Source organism: Asterias rubens, chromosome 3, assembly GCF_902459465.1.
Source record: "Asterias rubens chromosome 3, eAstRub1.3, whole genome shotgun sequence".
NCBI classification, from domain to species: domain Eukaryota; kingdom Metazoa; phylum Echinodermata; class Asteroidea; order Forcipulatida; family Asteriidae; genus Asterias; species Asterias rubens.
This window is the reverse complement of record NC_047064.1, coordinates 21,749,555-21,772,246: the sequence shown is the minus strand read 5'-3', so window position 1 is coordinate 21,772,246 and position 22,692 is coordinate 21,749,555. Positions and strand designations below refer to the sequence as shown.

Genomic DNA, 22,692 nt, shown 5'->3' with positions numbered 1-22,692 from the left:
GTTTAATAAGATTAAGTAATTAACAACAGACTTATACTCGTTCATTGAACAATATCCAGTAACTGGAATATTCTAAAAAGCTGGGTGTGTTTGTGGCCGTGACATGCAAACATTCTATACACTGGATAATCAAACTTCAAGTTAGATCATGAAATGAGTGCTTTGAAGCGGTAGACTTTGAACCCAGTAGGGTTTGTCTTGTACTAACAAAAGATGATTTGATTGTCAGATAAGTTTAGTCACTACAGAAAAAATTGATGGTAGTTCAGCAGTCGTCGTGGTTTAGACTCAGTGTGAGAAACGAGTTTGGTTTTAGAAGTGGTTGATGTAGTATCGTACACACTGTCTGCTCTAAACTGTACTAATGTGAGGTAGAATGCAATGTGAGAAACGAGTTTGGTTTTAGAAGTGGTTGATGTAGTATCGTACACACTGTCTGCTCTAAACTGTACTAATGTGAGGTTGAATGGCAAAGATGAAGTTTGTTACTTGTTTCAACTTGATGGTAATTTATTCAATGGTGGTGATTGTTACGGCTGCTCCAGTAAAAGGTAATAATGGTTTGATTATTGTTATTATTATGATAACAGGTAGTGTTGCTAATCAATGGTTTCCTGACTGGTGGCCTTTTTATTAAGACCATAAATTGGAAAGATTTATTGACAATTATTATTGTAAGTTTTCACAAATGAATACTTTTTGGAATGATCAATACATTAAATTCAATCATTTAATTTCTGACTAGTAAAATAGCAGTCCCATGTACAAAATTGTGTGATGAGGTCGAAAGGTAATACTGGTACATAAACATATTTGATTTTTGGCTGAACAGAATTTGCTTTTACTCGAGCGTGATTTGAACAAATTACCTCCAAATTAATTATTTAGAATCACCCAGTCAGTTTCCCTTGTGGTCTTCTTACTTGATTATTGTCCATTATTTGAAAAGAATTCCTTGATAGTGCATTTTAAAAGAACAAGAATTCTTTTTGACGAATTTATATTGAAATGATTACCTTTTTATTTATAAAAGATCCAGAAGAAAAAGAGTCAAGAAGGCATGACTTGAGTAAAGATAAGGTGAGTTTAGTCTCCGTAATTTCTTTAAATCTTAATGAAAGTGTTTTGTATATCTGTAGAATGATCTTGTCGTAAATTCAATGTAAACTCAATGTAAACTATGCAGGACAGGTTGCCAATGTAAATTGTATAATGATTCTGAAAAAAATATCCCAGTAAAAAATTACTTTTTTATTGAACACTTTTTCTTTTCCCTTTTTTATGCAGGAGTCACTTCTGAAAAGGGTGAGTAGAACACCTCTTATTGGTGGGGGATTTTTCAATCATAAGATAGTTTGATTAAAACCTTTTTTCCTTTATAAATGTAGAGATATACAAATCAAAACTAACCTGTGAGAATTTCATTTCAAAAGATAGTAGCGTTTCTGAGATATTGCCGAATATATGTTGCGATTATATCTATATGCAAGTTGTTATTGCAAAGAGTGATTAATTGATAAGTTATATAGCGCCAAATCCATTTTAAAATGCTCCAAGGCGCTTTACAACAAGATAAACTAATTACCAAATGTATACTTTCCTTTTAAGTTTATATTAATCTGACCAGTCTTCATTTTTGTTAATAAAAATCATAACTGAAAGTAATCTTTGACTGTTTTTGTGGTTTTCACTCAGCTCCAAGATCTAGAAAGCGAGGTAAGTTTACAGATTATACAGAGAACAAAAGACCTATTTTAAGAACCTATTTTTTGTTGAGGTGGTTGAAATGAAAGTAGACCAATGCAAATAAAAGCCGATACGAGTCATCAAAAAGGAAAACAGTAAACAGTTGTACATTGGATGAACACTGGGCCGACGACCTGCACTCGACCATTGGCAAATACTAAGTTAAAAATAGTTTACATAAATGCACAAAGAACACAGAAGGTCTTGCAATAAGGACAAACAAATGAACATAACAGCACAATAAAATTTGCTTACTATTTTTTCCAATGGTCGAATATTATTCCCGTGTTAGTAAAGATTGCTATTAAAAAAGTATTTTACGTTTCATTCTGGCACAGATTACTGGAAGAAGATCAAATGAAGATTTGAATTTAAAAGCAGATTCCTCCAATAAGAGAGCAGAGTCAGCAAGGTCAGAGGTCAAAGCAAGCATTCTTAATGTAAGTTAAAATACCTTATTTCTTTATTTATTCGATAAAAGGCATTTGATCAAACTACGTCACAAGAAGAATAGCAATGAATTGTTAACAAAATCTATAGGAAATACCACATTAACTTTCATTACTTTTCTGTTGCTCTTTGTTTTGTTCAGTCTGCTTTAAAGAGAGGCTCAATTCCAAAGGCTGTTGAAGATCCAGAGGGTATGTATGAAAGAACAGTTCAATAAGGAACACATAGTTCTAGAATACTTCAATTTCAGCCTTTAAAGACACTGGACACTATTGGTAATTGTCAAAGACCAGTCTTCTCACTTGGTGGATCTCAACATATGCATAAAATAACAAACCTGTGAAAAGTTGAGCTCATTTGGTCTTCGAAGTTGCGAGATAATAATATAATAAAAAACACCCTTGTTATACGAAGTCGTGTGCCTTCAGATGATTGATTTCGAGACCTAAAATTCTGAATCTGAATCTCCATTACTTGCATCCAAGTAAGTTTTTATGATTAATAATTATTAGCGTAAAACCTTTCTTTGTGAGGAGTAATGGGGAGAGGTTGATGGTATAAAACATTGTGAGAAATGGCTCCCTCTGGTGCCATAGTTTTCGAGAAAGAAGTAATTTTCCACGAATTTGATTTCGAGGAAAATAGTTCACATAATTTATGATTTTGTTTCAACCCTGGCAGAGTCTTTCTCAAAGTCTCAAAGGCTACTAAATGTTTAGCCTGTGAGAAAAACTCTTGCTATGGTCGAACTGTTTTTTAATTTAAAATATATGTTTTTGTTTTCCAGTTCCCAGCGATGACAATGAGATAACTGACTATGGTGAGTCCAATCACTAAGCAACATACATCCACATTTTTCTTTGATGTACATATAGAATTAATCTTAACTTCAGTATCCCCAGCATGTTACCCTTCAGGAATGTTAATCATTCCCTTTGGAAGTGTAAAGTCATTCCTAGTCTTTAGTTAAACTATGGAACAAAAAAATCTGTTAAACTTTACAAGCCATTGACAGGGCCTTGGCAGGCCATCTAAAATGAATCAAACCTTGTGCAAATTTTTCATTGCTTTTTGTCATGATTTCTTTGAATTGATATTATAATTTATTGCCTTTCTATGGTTTTGATCCTTAACTCTGAACCTGATTATCATGTTCCGGTGTATGAATTGAAGGCCAAAGTTTCATTTTTTGTTTACTTTATGTTGAAAGATTTTGCATTTGGGATTATAAGAACTTTAGTTTTGGTTTCACCCTTGCACCAATGTGTGTTTTCCCGATAAAATAATATTAAATCTTTGCGGTACTCACTGCAAAAAAAACACAAACATGATTCAAACTGCCTCTAGCTACTGGGCAACCTCTGTAGTCTTGTTGGTAAAGAACTCCTCTAGAATTGCAAAGATCATGGGTTTGAATCCCACCTGAGTAATATGCCTGTGATTTTGTTTCACAGAGTTTGGGAGAGATACAGTGCAAACACGTATTGGTGTAAGGGTAAACCAAAACTACCATAATACATTTATAGTGAAATGCCTCGTTATTTGTTCTTATTCTTAGAGCCCTACAAAGAAGCTTTAAAACGTCTCCTGGATGATGAGATTGAGCGTGGCCATTTTGTCGATCAACCTTTCGATGATAATGACGTTGGACAAGAAACAGGTAAGAATCAGGACAGACAAAGGTTGGCCAAAATTTTGTCCGAGATATCAGTAATTGTTACTTGATGTATTTGCCTCAGACTAGTCCCCTGTCTGTAGACGTAAAACACAGTTATTGGTTGTGACTGCGAAACACATCCCAGACTGACAGTGATACTACAAACAATGAGTGTAGTGACACACACACAGTATTATGGCATGCAAAGTCAAAGGTACAAAGATATGTTGGTGGCTAGTGTGTAGTGCTTGCCTCTCACCAGTTCTCTCCTTCAGTTTTCCTCCCTCTGATCTCAGGCTGTCGTTGTCAGTGGTCATACATGGACTGATGTGACTGGCTGCATACAGGCTTGCCTTGCATGCCTGCTGCTCGAACAAGTTATAGTCACTTATTTTGCAATTCAGCTTCTCAGCTGTTAATAAGAATGGGTAGCCGCCCTAAATTATTATCATTATTATTTTTTACATCTGGCAAGACACGGTTCAGGCTGCATTTGTCTAGACTTCATTCCTATAAACACTGACACCATTGATTGAGAGTTTTTGTGTTGTTTTCTTACTCTTCAGTTGCTGATGATGAGGTTGAGATTGGTGGAAGTGATTTAAAATCAATGTTTGACGATCTCGACATTGATGATCTGAAACAGTTACTCAAAGCCATCAAGCAAAACAAACAAGGTAAAGTAACAAGAATTAAATTTATACATCGTCGTTAAAGGCTTTAGAGTCACAGTTATTGAGTTACATTTTTTTTTCATTCCAGGCATGTGCCATTGGTTTATTGTGTTGTTCATCCTGTATTTGGTATTGTTCATTTTGTATCCCAAATAAATAATAATAATAGTAATGTGATTTTAAGCAACAGAGAAACTGAATTACTTGATTCAGACAGAGTGCTTTTATCAGCATAAACTTACTATAAATATTAAACTTGACCTTTGTAGCTTCTGAGGAAGAAGGAGAAGAAGACGACAATAAGATTGAGGAGGGGGAGGAGGAGGAGGAGGAGGAGGAGGAGGATGGAGCTGGGGGATTCCTTCAAGACATTAGCGTTGACGAATTGCAGAAACTTGCAGATGATATCAGAGAAAAAAACAAAGGTAAATATTCCAACAAAAATTAGATTAAGTTTGCATTGTTGTGGCTGGTGCCCGACTCCATCTTTGATTGGCAAAGAAATTTGTCAAGCAGTATTTTCCGCTGTATTAAATGTGGCCCTGACTGACATTACCCCCTGTGATCTTAAAAAAATTCTCAGAGGTGACATGAGAATCAAATATTATAGCTTGCTTTTTTTTAGGTTTTAAGATGCTATCCTTATCTTGTTCTTAGATGGTGTGTGGACAGAGGAAGAATTACAAGAAGCAACAGAAGTGTTTGTGAGTCGTCTCAGCATCAGAGATCTTCAACAAATACTAGCTGCTCTAAGAGTAAAGAATCAACTTGGTAAGCATCCATTGAACTTTGACCTTATCTGATGAAGCCTTATAAGGCCATGTCACACATAGGACCCTATTCACAGGCAACCAGTTCCAGGCAATCTCCAAGCAGAAAGTTCATTTACATTTTCTTATTATTTTCTCGGGGATGTGAGTTACAGCTAGAACAGTGTCTTTTGTGCTACCTAAGTGTTCCTTCAGCACCCAGTGCAGTTTGTTGCCTCTAAATGTTGCTTCAAAAGTTGTGCGTAACTCGGCCTTTATACCAACTAACTTCAAATCATTACGAGTCACAACAATTTAAATTTAACCCTCAAAACATGTTTCCAACAATGTATGCTGATACTTGCTTGTATTTTACATATTGTTTTACATTTTAAAGGACATGTAATTCAATAGTAGTTTTTTAAAGCATACCTCTTGTCCTCTTGTGTGCTTATATTTTACATAGGTCAAGGTCATATTACTTGTACTTATTAAGTAATGTTTAATATTCAGTAGTTTTATGAGATAACTTCATTATATATTACTCTCTTGTCAATGCTTGTATTTTGCATTTTGTATTGTACTTTTTAAATAACCTTTAATTGTTCAGTTGTTTTATAAAGCAACCTCTTGATAGTATCCTCTTGTATCTGCTTTCTATTGTACATAGGCCCTTAGGCCCGTATTACTTGTACTTTTAATTGATGTTTCATTCTCCAGTAGTTTTATGAGGTAACCTCTTTATGATATTTTCTTGTCAGTGTTTGTACTTTGCATTGTACTGTAATTATTCAGTAACGTTTAATTCTTCTGTAGTTTTATGATCCTCTTTTCATTGCTTTTATTTAACATATTCTGTACTTTTTAAGTAACGTTTATTACTTCAGTAGAGTTTTATTTAAATGCATTGTTCATTTTTAACTTGTTACTAATTTAATGTATGTGTGAAGCGCCTTGGGTGCCTTTTTAGGCAGATTCTGCACTACATAAGATCTTTTGATTATTATTATTGTTATTATTATAAATATTTTTTTTACTTCTTCAGTACCCTCTTCCTCCTCAGAGGAAACAGAAGAAGTTGGAATGACAGATGAAGAATTGAACGATGCAATTGCAGCTCTTGTTAGCCATGTCAGCACGGCTAATCTCAAAAGAATACTGGCAGCTATACGAGCAAGGAAACAAGGTATGCTAGGAACAGTTTCTGAGATACTATAACAATAATCATGTAATAATATCAGCTCTTATCTCAGCGCAATTCCAAAGAGTGATGGTTGAGCTTCAAACATTATTACGCCTGGTCACTGGGCCATATATTTAATTCCTTAAACCATCTCAGCTCCTCGAGGAGTGTACAGCCCTGAGCTGCCAAGTATGTAGCGCACTAAGCTAAATCAGTCACAAGAATCTTCTCTGCCCTCACAGGTGCCCATTTATCCTTGGGTGAAAGAGAAGAAATTAAAGTTAAGTGTCTTGCTCAAGGACACAAGTGTCATGACCGGGACACCCTGTTGACCCTCCAAGGCTTCTTCTACGACACTCTCCTGGCAGATCCTTCCCTTCTTCAATTGAACTTGAATTGAAGCTTTGATTTCAATTGAGGGAAAAGTCAAGTTTCTTTAGAAGAACAACAATTTGTAATTTGATTATTCTTTGATTTGAATGCAGATGAAAGTGAAGAGGAGGATGAGTCTTCTAGTTCTAGTTCTAGTTCTAGTTCTAGTTCTAGTTCTAGTTCTAGTTCTAGTTCTAGTTCTAGTTCTAGTTCTAGTCAAGACGACAGTGAAGGATCCTCATCCAGTGACATGGATTCAGCCAGTAATGGATCCTCATCAAATGACAGAGGTTAGTATTTCGTGAATACATCATTACTTTGCATAATTCACCAAATATTTATCAATCAAATATATTTGGATGACACACTTTTCTTCACTGTGAGTTTGTTCTTGAAATCCCATTTTATTTACAGAACTATAAATTTTACTCATGGATATTATTATTATTATGATTTTGATGAACATGGATCTGAAATTGCTATCAAGGCTTTTGGGGCACGGAGGCAATCACCTTCATTGCCTTACTGAAGTGGTAGGCCTGGGGATGAATACGTCTCAAAATAGATAGTTTCAAGAGGAACCACGACAAGGGGCCAATTTCACAAAGAGCTAAGATTGATCGTAACTGCAAATCAATCTTAATTGCTGAGTTTGTCTGATTGATGAACCACTTTCACAAGAGGTTTATTTCCACAATCATACGAGAGAGCCTTATTATTACATACACATTATCTTTATTTATTTTTGAACATGACATTTGTATTTTTTTCTTTCAGAAACTCAACGTCATATTTCTGAAGAGGAAGTGATGACATCACTGATGAACTTTCTATCTGGTCTGAGTTCAAAGGATTTGAACAAAACCTTACTTGCTGTACAGATGAAGAAACTGGGTAGGTAGTTTATAATGAGATGAAGCTTAAGAAATTGTGTAATCTTCTTCTCCACTTTCTCTTTGTCTTTTTAACTCCTCTTTATTTAAATCCAAAGAAGGCACTTGGTGAGAATTTATAACTCCTTGTGCAGCCATAGTTCCTAATTTGATCGTGACAACACTGCCCCTTTAACTTCACAAATTTAACATTTAGAGCAAAACATTTGTTCTTGATTTTAACTTTGTATTTTTCCATGGCAGCCATGAAAGAAGCATCAGAGAAAGTAGCATCAGAGTACCTCGGAAATTATGCAAATAATGAGGAGAAAAATGAGGAGACAGAGGCGGAGAAAAATGAGGAGGAGGTTTCCAGCAGTAGTTCCACACTAGAACCAGGACCTTGTGCCGTTGAGAAACACGCTGTCTTAGAGATCATAGAGGGCGCTAGACTCAACGGAACCCCTCTCCTTGGAGCCGAAGTACCCAACTGCGACGACGATGGGTTTTATGATGACATTCAGTGCTCTGGATCTATGTAAGTCTAATAACAATAATCATAAGCAGTTCTTGTATAGCACATTATAGAATAGAGCGTTTTTATGTGCTTTTTTAATTAAAAAGGTGGTTTTCTAGTCTAGTCAATGTTAAACCATTAGAATTATATCTTCAGTCAAATTAAACCAAAAACTTAAAGACATACCTCTTCCCATATTAATTTTTTGTTTGCTGTTTGTATATATTTTCATTAATTTGTTTTGCTCTGGATTGTATAATCACAAACTGCTGTGATCTCGATGGAATGGCGGAATACAAAATTATGTTGTATTAGTATATATGTACTTATAATAGCTAGTTCTTATATAGCACATTTTACAATGGTGTATCAATGTGCTTTACATGTGCCAAGGGGTGGATTTCAGGTGAGCATTAAACCATGGCCCTTTAGAACAAAAACCATCATGGATTATGTTAAAGGCATCAATAAAGCCAGTTAAGTTTTTTTAAATCACTATATTATTTTTTTCTGTAGATATACTATTATCTAGAACCTTCTGTTAATTCTTAGGTGTTACTGCGTTGACAAACTTGGTGCAGCCACAGAGGGAGAAACTACATTGTGGAAGGCAGAATCACTGAAATGCAACCAGGAACAAGGTCAGTATGGAATGAAATGAAATAAAGCAGTCCTAAGAACTCACTGTGGAATTTTATTGTATCTTTTTTATAATTTTGACTATAAATGAACATTTGGTTGACAAAGAACAAGCGCTGACCCCTAACATTCAAGTTACTGCTTGAAGTACAAGTATTATTTTCTTATTATTTTCTTGGGTAAAATGTACATGCTGGAAATGTTCATGACCACCTTATGATAAAATAAAGATGGCTACAACAAGAAGGTGATGAGTAAGAGCCCATCCACACACAACCTCGTCAAAACTTTCACTTGTTCACAAGTTAAAATATTAGACTTGTGACAGAAATAAGGCTAAATTGATCCATGAATATGCCACTTCTTTTATTCTTTGTTGTTAAGATGGGCCTACTAAGATTGTGACAACTGATGAAGCTGAGAATGAGGAGGGTGTTGATGAAGTCTCAGATGAGGTTGAGGAAAAGGAAAAGGATGCAGGAGAAGAGAAGTTGGAACAAGTTGAGAAAGATCTCTTAGAAATGTTAAAACAGCAGAAACGTCAGAAGACGAAGAATGAATTACTCAACATGTAGATGACATCTTTAGGTCAAAGTTCACATACAATGACATCATAAGGCAAGGCAACAGTAAATTTGAACTTGAAATGTACATCTCCCGTTTTGAAGACAAGTCCCAGTTTTGAAATTACAATGTCAATGCACACACTTTTTCGTTCTTTCTTTTGTAGAAGTTTTGTTAGTGTAATTATAAATTGCTTCGTCTGTATATAGCTTTTAAGAATTGTAAATGGAAATATTTTTAGTATTTAATTTGTATGACCCTCTTCAAATAATGCCTCTTTTGGATGATATCAGTACTGCTAAGACAAACCACAGTACATGTATATCATAGGTTCGTGTTGATGGGTTTTTAGTTGTTTTAATTTATAAGACAGACTGTTTAGAACACCCACATAGTGGGTGTCATCTTGCAATGGTGTATAAATGTCTTTGGGGATTGCTTATGTCTCATGCCATTTGATTCAATTAAAGTAAAAACTTCAGTTTGCAGTGCAGACAAATTCTGATCATCTTTGAACCGCGTATTACTAAACTCTGCAACAGTATCATTATGAGCAAGTTCCCAGCTTGCCAAATTGTAAGTTCCAAACCAATTAGCCATAATTTTATTGCACCGATTTTAGCGACCGATTTGTTTACCAATACCAAGCATGTAGTCTTGGCAAAATGATTAACCAAGTAACTGAAAACGGTAGTCGTGACTCGTCTAAGCAACCAATAGTTGCCCAGGCTTAGTGATGAACCAACCCTACAAGTTCATGTGTTTTAAATCAATACCATTTTAATAATCCTGAATTTGTGTGCAGGTATATATGCCTCTATTTATTCATGACGTCATAATTCTTACCCAAAATGAGGCTATGGGTGCACGTCCACCACCACTTGCAGTGGCTGCACCCATCGCCTCGGGTTAGCATCGTGGTGTACCTCATGCATAAATATTAAGAGAGGCGTATAGATAAAAGAAACCAACAATAAACTGGTTATTGCTTCAAGGAATAATAAACTAACTTTAACAACAAATCAAATTCACCAAAAGTCATTTTCATAACCCAGCAATTTATTTCTCTCCTGACTCAATTTAAACAAAGTAAGAACAGTTGGTAGTATGCACATTTAATTTGTTAAGTATTTTAGAACCCCTCCCAAAAATAGAGTTAAAGTGAAAGGTTCAGTGATTTCCAATAAAATAATCACAAAAATAGAGATGTTTTTGGTGAAAAGTTAGTGCAGAAACAATTCTTAAAACCCACACATTTCACCAAGGAAATACTTTTGTAATCACTTGAAATATACCACAAGAAATACTTACTTATACTTAACGAAATGGAATCAAAGTAAGTTTATGAAAATTGGTTTCAACAAAAATAAAATTAATCTTAAAAAAATTAAGGAAAAACAAAAAAACAAAAGGAAATTTAATTTAAAGTCAACAATTTCATTATTATCACATATTATCTTTATAGAGGTGAACGTTTCATAACATTTTGCTGGAGACGTTGTATGAAAGTAAAACAGTAACATTCATCCAAACTTCTTTCAAAATCGCCTCTAAATTTTAAGTGTGATTCTTTTTATTTTACTACAAATATGGAAGTATCATAAACTTTTATTTTATAAAAGAAAAACCAGAGTACATAATATATTAAACAGGCTGGTCGGTAATTACTACTAAAATTTACTGTTAATAAATTGTACTACTTTGAAAACCTATGAAAAATAAGTTGCAAGTCTGGGTAGGCCAAATGTTTAGAACTTGTTTTAACGAAAGAAACAGAAAATGACCCGGATGTTGAAACAGAATACACAAATAAAATAGTTTTATTTACGTTTGAGGCCACCGTTTTTCCTGATGCAAATTTCTCCATATGCATTCAAAGCATTACATTTGTAATGAAACCTCTACAAGATAAAACTAAAATTACTAAAGGGAGAGTTTTTTTAATCATACATTACTTATTAATCTTTCTCAAATATTGCATAATCAAAGTCAGAGACTAGACTACTGTACCTTATCATCAGATGCTATGAAAAAAGAGATGATGAACCATTCTTATTGTTCTTAACCCTCTCTCCATGACCAATACATACAATGTTAACAACAGGAAAACTAGAAAGATGCGCAGAGTTTACGATTGGAGGTAGGAGTTTAGTCTTCTTCTTCATCAGATTCTGAGAAGGAAAGAGAAATAAGAAATCAGAATATTGAAAATGATGTTTGAAGCTTTGCATGGTGTGAAGAATAAGACAAACTATAAATATAATTATCTTCAAGTACGCGCAAATCCACCAATCAGAATGGTGATAAAAACCTATATTGTAGGGCTAATATCACTATCTACGTGTTGTGTGTTCTAAGTTACGCGCCAAGTTTGCTTGAAGATAAATATATAATCACACACATAATCGTGGAAAACGGCCTCGTTGGATATGGGACGCAGAAGCGCTATATTTTTCTGTATTCCACTCGCGCTTGTGTGATAACTTATAATATGAATAGTACACCTGCGGGTACAACCATGTGTAATATTTCTTTTGAGGGAGTGTTGGCTCTGAAAAGAGCCTGTGTGGTATAGACGTTTCAAACAGTATACTCTGCTCCTCATAGTATACTGTTCAGTAACAAGACATTAATGATGATTGGAGGTTGGTTTCTACAAAAAGTTTCTGATAGGCAATATTTTTCTGTGCTTAGCAAGTTTTTGTTCATTACACTAGTCCTTCAGGTTTTTCACTTGCCCACATTACTATTTTACTATTTATTTATAGTTTCTTCTTAACTTGTCCATATGTCGTACGAAATATTGAACAGGGTTGCTTTTCAATACTGAACTAGCCAGCCGGACCACTCGGAGAGAGTGTTGATTGGTCCTCTTCTGTTTTTACTGGTTTTTGGCCAGCGGACCAATGTTAAGAAAAAACACCGGTAAAAAAACTTAATATTTCTTTTTCCCCCGTTGCAAATTTAACATCTATTATATCGTTGCTGTACCCACTGCCAAAACATAGGATTCGAACTGCCTCTAGCTACCGGGCAATCTTGGTAGTCTAGTTGGTAAGACACTTCTCTAGAATTGCAAGGGTCGTGGGTTCGAATCCCACCCGAGTAATATGCCTGTGATATTTTTTCACAGGACTTGAGCAAGTACTGAGTTTGCAATGCTAACACACACACACACATCGGTGTATGGGTAAAAACTTAAATATTCTTTATCTCCGATGCAAATTTGACATCTATTAAACTAGATATTGTTATAAAAAAACCACTTGCAAAGTCTTTGCCTAAAACCTCTGACTGGGAGGTTAAAGGAGATGAGTATTTACCTTCCTCAGCATTCTCCAACCATTCCACAAACTGCTTCATCTGCTTGCAGAAGACACTCTTCCCTTTGCCAGTGTGAGTTCCTCGATTCCACCTCAACACTTGCTCTTCAGACAACACGTCGGCTGTAAAAAAAAAAATTTAAAAAATTTAAAAAAATCATAAATTGAATGTCCATGAACTCTCATCACTTTGACATACTAACTTGGTGAGTACAATAATGTTTCAAAACAATTCCTCCTTGGACAAAATGCAGCTGGAAATAAAAAATCATGTCCGTAAACTGTCGGCACTTTCACATACTAACTAATAAAATAGGACTTGAGACATTGCACGGTGAGGTATCAAAGTATATTTGGTTTGTGGTCACACCATGTGTGTATCTATTGGCTGGGTAGATTATGTTCGTTTAAGAACTTGTCTTGCTTTTGATTCTACTACTGCAAAGTAGATTATTTCAGAACTCCGGGGGACTTCTCCACTACTGCAAAGTAGATTATTTCAGAACTCCGGGGGACTTCTCCACTACCGCAAAGTAGATTATTTCAGAACTCCAGATGAATTCTCCACTACTGCAAAGTAGATTATTTCAGAACTCCGGGGGACTTCTCCACTACCGCAAAGTAGATTTTTTACAACAATGTTTCAAAATTAATTTACAAAGCACTGTAAATGACAATCTCTTCCGATAAAAACAAGTAAAATACGGAATTCAAGATAATAAAAAAATATAAAATGACTTACTTTTGTAGAGAAGCACGATCAGTTTCTGGAAAGTCTTCATGAAGCTGATGTTGTTGTAACAGTAATCCTGAAAATTGTTCAGAGTAGATGGTAAATTAAGGAGAAATCACATCATCTTGGAGAAAAGAATACCGAAAAAGAAATCACCCACTCGGGGGCCGATTTCACTGCAAACCAATCGTAGTTGCTAGTGATGTCACAATACAAATCACTATAGCGATACTGTTTTGTCTAACGATGACCTTTCTTACTCGGTTAAATCGAGCCAAGTAAATATCGATAAACGATTCGGGAAAACTACACATTCAGTGTATATCATTTATTCTGAACTCTGAATACATGTTTATACCAGGATTAATAATAAAGACCAAAGATGAAAAATATTTATTGTCATGATTAAAAAACATGAAAGGCATAGCAATAATAGACAAGATTGAAAAATAAATAAAAAAATAAAATCTGAAGTAATGATGGGTTCTTACCTGTATTTCATAGATGAGAGTCAACTCTGATGAACCCTGAGTATTAAAGGCAGCCAACAGAGGTGCATAGGGCTGTAAGGTACAACATAAAACAACACTTTTAGTGTGAAGATTTGTTAAGTTTTAATTCACATAGATTTTAAAAGAAGAGTCCTTACTATGGACAACTCATCGCCTCACTAAACAAACGCCATATCTCGGTTCTGTAAAAAATACTCTGAGCAAAAACGGTCTCTGCGCGTACTTATTTTGTGTGTTTATCTGGGCTATTATAAGCCATGTACATTTTAGCGTACGTGCTATTTCATTAAGGAGAAAAACAAGACAGGAGTCACAAGGATAAGAAAGGGGGTAAAGTACCTTAATGTGTCGCAGAGCCTGGTCCAAAATGAGTTCTTCTTTCTTATTCCATTCCACGATTCCCATGATGCAGCTCCAGATCTAATTAAACACACAACGAAACAAACGTCAACATTTCACAAAACATCAAGAATACACGGTTGCCTTAACATCATAATATTTAAAATATTGAAAGTTTTCAGATTAGTTTGAAAACTTACTTGTTCAATATGGATTTTCTGTCTGTGTGAGGATTCTGTCTTGTGTGCCTTGAGCACCTTAATTTGGTAGATTTGGCGCAATTCAAATACCCTTTAGTATTATTGTTATTATCATAAGCCACTATACAGGACTTTCCCTCTAACACTATAACCAGGGCCTGATTTCATAGAGCTGCTCAAGCACAAAAAGAAGCAAGGCACAGCATATGTGCTTACAAGATTAAAAGGTCCCCAACCAAATTACAATGGTATCCAATTTGTGGCTTGTATATCACTCATTTTGCTTAGCAGACAATTGTTACGACATGTTTTTCTGCTTAAGCAGCTTTAAGACTTGTACTTTAAGACTTGTACATGAATTCTTACCAGTTTAATAACTTCAGGTTCAGTGAGAGATGTCTTCACCATAATTTCCTTGGCAGTTGCCTCCAACTGTAAGATAAGAAAATTCAAATAATTATCAAACCAACCCAACATTTTATCAGGCAATCTCAATAATAGTAAACATTCACAACTTTTATAAATCATTAATAAATTGCATTGCAATAATACCATGTGTGTATCTACTTGCCATGTAGAGTTTGTTCTTAGAGAAAGGTATTTCTTTGTTCTATTACTGCGGAGTAGATTTATTGATTATTCGGGAGATTTCTCAGTTCTAAAAAGAACTGTCTTGCTTTCTAACTACTACCCGGGCGGAAGGTATAGCAAATCGGTTGAGACTACTACTTTAGCTTATAGGATCATAATTAACTGCACTAGCGCGGAGTCAGTTCTTTGATTGGTCTCAACGTTTGTTTCGACTAGCTTGCTCTAGTCATCGTCAGGTGACTGTCACCATCCAATGCCTCAAATCGTATAAAGCATGTTCATATTTGTCTTACATCTTTGACTGAAGGTGGAGGGTCCTTCTGCATGAGTTCCTTCAACTCAGACTTGAAGAAGTTCTTGTTGTCATCATGTTGCAGGTTTTGCTGAAAAGAGAAAAAACAGAAACATTAACTGACAATAGACCTCTTACATACCGCGAAACGCTACACTGACGCGCACGTTTTCACGCACAAAGAACAGCTATCGTCCAATCATTTACCTCCTTTGACCACAGTGAGGGCGCTTTCAGAGCGTGTACAGTCACATGCAAGGGATCTAAACAAGGTAGGCTAGGTTGGTTCTAAGCAAATATTAATAGGGAACCCAGTCACAAACAATGCACAATTCATGGTATTTCTATAACCACATTACTTGGTAGTGAAATGATTCTTAAAAATGCTTAACTATCGATCAAAAGCTACTGTACTTCTAACTAAATAAGGTTTTTTAAGTCATTAATTTTAAGACTGATTACCAAACATATACCTTCCCTGTAAAGTAATAACTTGACCTACCTGAAAGGTAACGAGCTGATCCAATCCAGCATCTGCAAAATATTTCTCAAAATAAGCTTCAGATCGTTTAGTACTGGGTATAAACTCCTGAAAATCACAAACAAACAAAGAATTATTATCCAGACTTCAAATTAACCCACACAACCAACAGCAACTGATGTAGCACCCTTTGCAAAGTTCCACTACATCTTCTTTGTAAGAGCCCGAGGCAGAAATTGCTGAGCCTCTTCAGGAGCAAAGTTCAAGGCCTGGTCATTGTTCAATGGTCAACCAAGCCAGGACTTCTGTCTCTGAAAGGCATCTTCAGTGGATTCAGAAACAGAAAGTAATTGGAAAATGGAGCCTACATAGCCTTGGGTCGATTTCACAAAGAGTTCCTAGGAGATATTAAAAACTTAAGGCTAGTCCTAACTGGAGATAAGACTAGTCTTAACTCTTTGTGAAATCCACCCCAGGTCCTAGGTCCGTCCCTTCATACCTGAATCCCTTAGTGTAGGTCAGACTTATTTTAATACATTTTAAAGAAACATCTCTGAAGACTGTGAGCCACGCCCAAAGCTGCTAACATTTGCATCTTGCAATCAGGGAGATTTTGTACAACAATCAGGGAGATACTCAGAATTACATTCAAAGGAGGCCTACCATCAATGACTTTTTATTTCTTCCGTGCCGCAGCGCCTTTGAGCAACCCTTTGATTTAGGCGCTATACAAACTACGTTTGATTGATTGACAAAGTTTCCATAACCAGGGAGTATTGTCAAAGTTGTTAATCAGATAATGGAATGATTGAGAGTATTTTTTTGAGGGAACTTTCTGCTGAATCAGGGGAGAGTTGTCAGCTCTGCATGCCTACCCATCTAGGTTATAAAGGAGTTGAGGCATTGCATGGTGAGGTGTCAATACATATTTGGTTTGCGGTAGCACCATGTGTGTATCAACTTGCCAGGTAGAGTTTGTTCTTGGAGAACTGTCTTGCTTTATTCTACTACCGCGGAGTAGGTATATCGGATGTTCGGAAGACTTCTCAGTTCTGAAAAGAACTGTCCTGCTTTTTAACTACTACCCGGGAGGAAGGTATTGAAAATCGGCTGGGACTACTACTTTAGCTTATAGGATCGTTATTAACTGTACTACCACAGTGTCAGTTCTTGAATTGGTCTCAACGCTTCGACTAGCTTGCTCTAGTCATCGTCAGGAGACTGAAGAGATAAGAGAGAAGTGGTTTAATATTTATTGGTCCATTAGTGTCTTGAGCCACTTACCAAGAGTCTTCTATCCAATGCGGCTTTGACAAGAATGTTTTCCACGCTGTTCATGTCCTTCTCATCCAACCAAGCCTTGAACATCACCTTGCAAAACTCCAGCGAAATCCCTAAAGAAAAAAACGCACAGGGTTTTTATACCGTTAAAGTAAAACAATCATCATAGAGTTGTCTGCCTGCCTTGCCTCTATCAAATACATTTTTTTTCTGATTTCAAGACAGAATTAAAGTCTTACCTTCCTTGACGAGTGTCTCCTGGAAGAGACTCTCCAGGCAGTTGGCAGGCTTCTCACCAGTACTGAGGAACAGTCCCGTAAACATGGCCAACTTGTTACGCTCAGATGGGGAGAATGACTTCAGAAATGATAGGATCTACATCCATTCAAGGAAAAAGTAACAACTGGTTAGCAAACTGCTTCCAAAATACTATGTGTAAGAATACAGGCATGGAATTACACAGACGTCATGATTGTCATTGCCCTGGTCTTGGTGCCCTTCAAAATATTCCAAGAGACTCCAAAATGGAAAGGGCCTAACCTTTACAAAATAATAATAAAACTAGCCCTTTTGAAGATGAAATTCAAGTCCTGAGAATAAAGTGTTCGTGTAGCTTATTATCGAGGGTTGATGTGGACTAGTTTTAATAAACCTAGAGCACATATCTCAACACGGTACTTAAAGCAGAATATGTTTTAGGATTATCTACCATACCTTTTTCATCTGATCATCCTCTAGTTTCTTTCCCAGATACCTGTAACGCCTCGTCAATCTCTGAAACACCTGTCACAATAAATATAACGCACAAAGTACCAATTAGACTTCTAATGAATAATGAAATGCTACACCTTGAAATACTGGCTGAAAGTCCCCATGTCCATTGACATTCTAACTGTCACCCAAACTCAAGATTCCTGACCCTATTCATATGACTCATGCATTCAGTTGACATACAGCTGCGACTCCATCAAACCCAAGCAAATCAAAGTGATAGAAAGTTTTCCTTGACATTCTAACTCCAAACTCAAGATTCCCGTCCCTGTTCTTATGACTTATGCCTTTTTCTTAGGATGGTCGAGTTGATGCAGTGGTATCTTTCCTCACCTTCCACCTCTAAGGGCCCCGGTTCCAATCCCACCGGGGGCACTTTGTGGATTGGATTTTCAGTACCTACCTGACTGCATGAGTTTTCCCTGGAAAACCTGCGTGAAATTTCCTTCCTCGTTTTCTCTTTATTAGTTTCTTGGCTAGTACAGTCATAAAGTTTGCTTTTCTGAGAGTCCTTGGCTTCCCAACCAGAGTGAAATGAATGATTTGAAGTTTGACTTACCGTGGCCACCCCCTTAATAGCCTCGATATTCTCCTCCGCCGAGAAGAGACAGAACTCACAGAGAGCAACCTTTGTCTTGTCGTCATGTTCGACCAACGTCCCTCCCGGGGCTTCATGAAAAAAGAGAGGAAAAAAAAATAGTTGATACATTTCCATGTACTATCACAAACCAGCCACAAGGTTCATCTTTAGTAATCATTTCCTTTGATCTTTAAAAGTATTCTTTCGCACTGTTGACAGTTTTTAGTGTTTTCTTGTATGTGCTACACAAACAAAATTGAGTAAATAAAACAGAAATTTCTGTCAAATAGTTCATTGTGAAAAAAAAAACAAAAAAAAACACCTTTAAAAAATTTGGGTAGAAAGACTTGGCTTTCGTAGATTTTGTTTTATTTTATTTTTTTTATTTTTTATGCAAGTCGCCAGACACACGAGGCCTGCTGCGGATCCAGCATCCTTTGATGCTGCCGAAGGAAACGATTTCAAAATAAGTTTCCACCTACCCAAGATTCCTCCAGCGAAAAGAATATCGAAGAGCGTCTCCCAGTAGCGTTTGTAGTCAACCTTGCCACCACTTGTATCTAGAAACTTGGACACAAGTTCCAGATCAAACCCAGCTGCATTGAGACCTTTCACAATTGTATCGCGAAACCCATTGGGATCGTATTTCTCTTTCTCATCTGTGGGAAACGGGGGGTTAGGGTCAAAGAGATATTAGAGAGATGGGGGCGAGGGGTACGGGTATAGAGGACATAAGGTATAAGAAAGGGGAAATTGGGTTAGGTAAGCAGCTGAAATTGTAATCTTGTGTTGCTTTTTGTTGTTACTATTTAATGGTTATTTATTTGGGCGTTTCTTATTGCAAGACCAGTTAGCATATCATTTTACTGGTCTGCAAGTTTTTTAACCAATCTCTTATTCAAGATTTCCTTAAATAACACTGTCACATTTGCATGGGACTTTTTCATTTGTAGCAATAGATAGACCTTATGTATTGACATCATAAGGCAGCCATCTTAGAGGTAAATTGGTGATGGCACAATGGAAATGCACATTATTAGTACACACGGCCTACAGAATTTGCCAATAAGAACCTCCCATTGATGTCTAGGCGAGGGTGCCTTACTCAAAGGACATCATGAAAGGTCTAAATAAACAATCAATGGTTTACAGCAGTGAGAAGCAATAAACTAGCTAGCCAGACTAGCCAGATTTTGACTAATCTAATCAAGGACAAATTAGTGGTAACATGGCAATGACCATAGGTCAAAGTAAGTGTATAGAAACATGTCATTCAAGGACAACATCATTTGTCCTGATGAGTAATAATCATCACTACTTCTAGATCTTTGGGTTGATGAATCAGGAAAGGTTAAATCCGACTTACCCCGTTTCCGGGTCCTAATCCGCTGGCCTGTGAGGACGGGTTTCTGCTGCTTGTTACTCATAAATAAAACTTTTTAGCTGTGAACAAATGACAAGTATTAGAAGAATACAAGGTAAATAGTGTATCAAGTGAGATTCTGTGATCAGGGAAAAAAACCATTAAATTCTTTAAAATCTGAAGGATACACTGCACCCTGCAGATCCACCCCAACATTAAAGAAACAAAGAATATTTTCTGTGTGGGACCAATTTTGTTGTTGGATTCACCATGATTGAATTTAATAAACAACCATCCCAGAAAAAATTCAAAACTCGTCACTTAAAATGTCTTCACCGTTTTCACGTGAAAAAAATTATCACCTGCAGCCAAGATTTCATGTTTGACAAAGTCCCTGAAAACAGTGATGATATAATTTATATAGTTTTATGGCATGTAAAGCAATACAAAACAATTTTAAACAATGCAGCTCATCAGAAAACAATCACACAAAAATAAAAAGTAAATGTTACACTTACGGGAAAGATCAATAAGTCCTGTCACTAACAAACGTTTCCACCAGTCTGTGATTATAGCGCTTTGTGGTACAACACAATGTCCAAATCTCTGGACCTAAAACAATGTTTGAGAAATTCAAGGAAATGTTATGTCTCCGAATAAAATAAATTCCTACTTTTAAAAAGTCTGCCGATCCTTATGCAATACTGATTTAGTGTACACAACTTTAACTGTCAAAGTAATAATTTTACCCATATTTTATTCAGTTACCTTTACACAAAATGGTTCAACCTTTACATAAGCCTACCTTTTAACCTAATAGAACAGTCTGATTGTACATTCTAAACAACTGGAATTCTTTGCAATGTGACTTGCTAAACAGAACCTTTTGTTATATCCTACAGCCCTCTGGTCTAATACTGTAGATCCATTTAGAAGACAATGTTGGATTCTTCCAGTACTTAACCCAGAATTACAAAAGTAGGAAATAACAAATGCAGTGAAAAAAAAAACACAGCTGGGCAATGCAGTTTTCAAGAGTTCTGTTATTTCAGTGTAGTTAAGTAGATCTAGAAGAAGTATTGTGGAATTATATAAGAGGGGTGTGGTTTCACTGTGTGAGAGAATAAGAAAAGACAAGAGTGAACATCATTGAAAGATGGAGTGCATGTATAAGAAGTGAACAATTTAGTATGCACCAGAGTACTAGATACATGTGGAGATAGAGGAGAGGCTGTAAGAGACTGCTAGTGCTCACAGCCAGCCATGAGCATCATTCAGTGGAACACAGTTGGGAAATATTGGTTCTCTCTCTGGTGGATGTGAACCAAACATAAAGACACTGAGCAGGCAACAGCACAAGTCAGCCAAGTGATAAAGACATTGAAATACTGTAAGTTCCAACTCTTAAATCCTAGTTTGGTGATGGGTAAAATGAATACGTCGAAAGACAACATGGCGGATATTTCCGTTCAATACTAAATTCGGGGGGGGGGGGGGGGGGGGGGTAAATAACACTTTTTATACAGTTAAAAATACCATTTTTTCAACAGTTTAGAGGTGATTTGGGTGCATATGACTCTTGTGCATATATTTAATTTTAACGATTGACTTATGTTCAAATGTTCTGTTAAAGTGCATTTAAAAATTGTTGTCGTGAGTTGTCGTGAGGGGTCGTCGTGAGTTGTCGGTATTTAGTGCGACCCATGTTCAGTGAATTGAAACAGACAAAGATTTAAGTTCTGCTGAAACGGAGAATTGTAATGTATGTGTCCCGTGCATGTTCCATGTTATTGATATGGTAAATATTTTATTTAGTGCATTTTCAAGAAGTAATTTGGGTTTAAACGAAGTTAGATGGTATGTATGATACCTTTCCCAACTGTCCTTTTCACCTATTTTAGACAATACGTGTATGTATGTGTATTTTGATGATATTCTCATCACAAATTAAGAATTAGCTTTTGATAAAATTAACTATATATAGTATATACCAAAAAGTTGTGGAAGAAACTGAAAATGAAATCTTTCCTTTTATTATATTATTAACCAAGCGTTTATAGTTATATAAAGTGAAACATCTGTGACATTTATATGTACTAAATCCTAAATCATTTCTATATTGAACCATTCAAACTAAGGAAAAAGATTTCAATTTCAAGGTTCTAAAAAAGAAGGGAGAAAACACAATTTAATCTTTCCTAGAAATTTAGTTGGTCCCTTTCTCTTTTTAGTTCAAACCCAATGACGGGGTACCAACAAACACGTCGTCGCAGTTGTCCAGTTTTGACTTTGAAATGGCACACTTTATCCGCTTAAATTACCCTTTCATTACAAAAATAATACGTCAAAACTCCCACCAATTAAATTGCAAAGTATTATTCTACACGATCTGTTTGTTTTTCTTAAAATCTAAAGTTTTTAAAAACATTTTTACACAACGAAATATGGAGTAACTTACCAAAGTTCCTAATTCGGATTCAACGTTTTAGGTGCAACTGCAAGTTTGAGAGAGTGTGGTACATGCACATCCAAACTCTATGCGCTGTGTGTGTATAGAAATTTCATGTACATCTTGCATGCTTTCGTTCAACGTGTTTAGGGGTGTACCTCCTATATACATTACGGGTCAAATAATGACTCAATGCGTCAGAATGTTGTACAGCGCTTGAATCATAATTGCGCGTGACCTTTGACCTTTTATTAATTGACATCCACTGTCCAAGTTACTCTATGGTTTTATGACACATAGATTAGTCGGTGACGTGAGAAATCAAACAAAAACATCTAATCTGTTCTACTTCCA

General features: G+C 36.0%; 2 protein-coding genes across 2 annotated transcripts; one reads left to right on the top strand and one right to left on the bottom strand.

The window, feature by feature from the left end:
* Nucleotides 1–517: 517 nt before the first annotated feature.
* On the top strand, nucleotides 518–10,140 carry LOC117288491 (suppressor protein SRP40-like). Its single transcript, XM_033769370.1, has 17 exons — nucleotides 518–551; nucleotides 1,034–1,080; nucleotides 1,288–1,305; nucleotides 1,696–1,716; nucleotides 2,085–2,186; nucleotides 2,339–2,387; nucleotides 2,984–3,016; nucleotides 3,755–3,856; nucleotides 4,420–4,530; nucleotides 4,797–4,952; nucleotides 5,185–5,298; nucleotides 6,322–6,462; nucleotides 6,945–7,121; nucleotides 7,609–7,725; nucleotides 7,968–8,241; nucleotides 8,773–8,861; nucleotides 9,244–10,140. Exons 1-17 carry the CDS (start codon nucleotides 518–520, stop codon nucleotides 9,432–9,434), a joined length of 1,776 nt encoding a protein of 591 aa, XP_033625261.1. The 3' UTR covers nucleotides 9,435–10,140.
* A 305-nt stretch (nucleotides 10,141–10,445) lies between these two features.
* Nucleotides 10,446–22,452, bottom strand: LOC117287892 (basic leucine zipper and W2 domain-containing protein 1-A-like). Its single transcript, XM_033768495.1, has 16 exons — nucleotides 22,348–22,452; nucleotides 20,408–20,501; nucleotides 19,893–19,969; nucleotides 19,009–19,185; nucleotides 18,506–18,615; nucleotides 17,890–17,958; nucleotides 17,415–17,550; nucleotides 17,179–17,288; nucleotides 15,916–16,002; nucleotides 15,415–15,504; nucleotides 14,897–14,962; nucleotides 14,331–14,411; nucleotides 13,971–14,042; nucleotides 13,489–13,555; nucleotides 12,747–12,869; nucleotides 10,446–11,594 (listed from the first exon to the last, which is right to left on the bottom strand). Exons 3-16 carry the CDS (start codon nucleotides 19,951–19,953, stop codon nucleotides 11,572–11,574), a joined length of 1,272 nt encoding a protein of 423 aa, XP_033624386.1. The 5' UTR covers nucleotides 19,954–19,969; nucleotides 20,408–20,501; nucleotides 22,348–22,452; the 3' UTR covers nucleotides 10,446–11,571.
* Nucleotides 22,453–22,692: the final 240 nt, after the last annotated feature.

Excerpts from the sequence above, each read along its gene's own strand:
- LOC117287892 (XM_033768495.1), bottom strand. The coding sequence starts at position 19,953 with ATGAGTAACAAGCAGCAGAAACCCGTCCTCACAGGCCAGCGGATTAGG. Across the intron at positions 17,551-17,889 it reads AGGATGATCAGATGAAAAAG|ATCCTATCATTTCTGAAGTC; the intron begins GTATGGTAGATA and ends GAATGGATGTAG. Across the intron at positions 11,595-12,746 it reads GTTGGAGAATGCTGAGGAAG|AATCTGATGAAGAAGAAGAC; the intron begins GTAAATACTCAT and ends TTTCCTTCTCAG.
- LOC117288491 (XM_033769370.1), top strand. The coding sequence starts at position 518 with ATGGTGGTGATTGTTACGGCTGCTCCAGTAAAAG. Across the intron at positions 552-1,033 it reads TACGGCTGCTCCAGTAAAAG|ATCCAGAAGAAAAAGAGTCA; the intron begins GTAATAATGGTT and ends TATTTATAAAAG. Across the intron at positions 6,463-6,944 it reads TATACGAGCAAGGAAACAAG|ATGAAAGTGAAGAGGAGGAT; the intron begins GTATGCTAGGAA and ends ATTTGAATGCAG.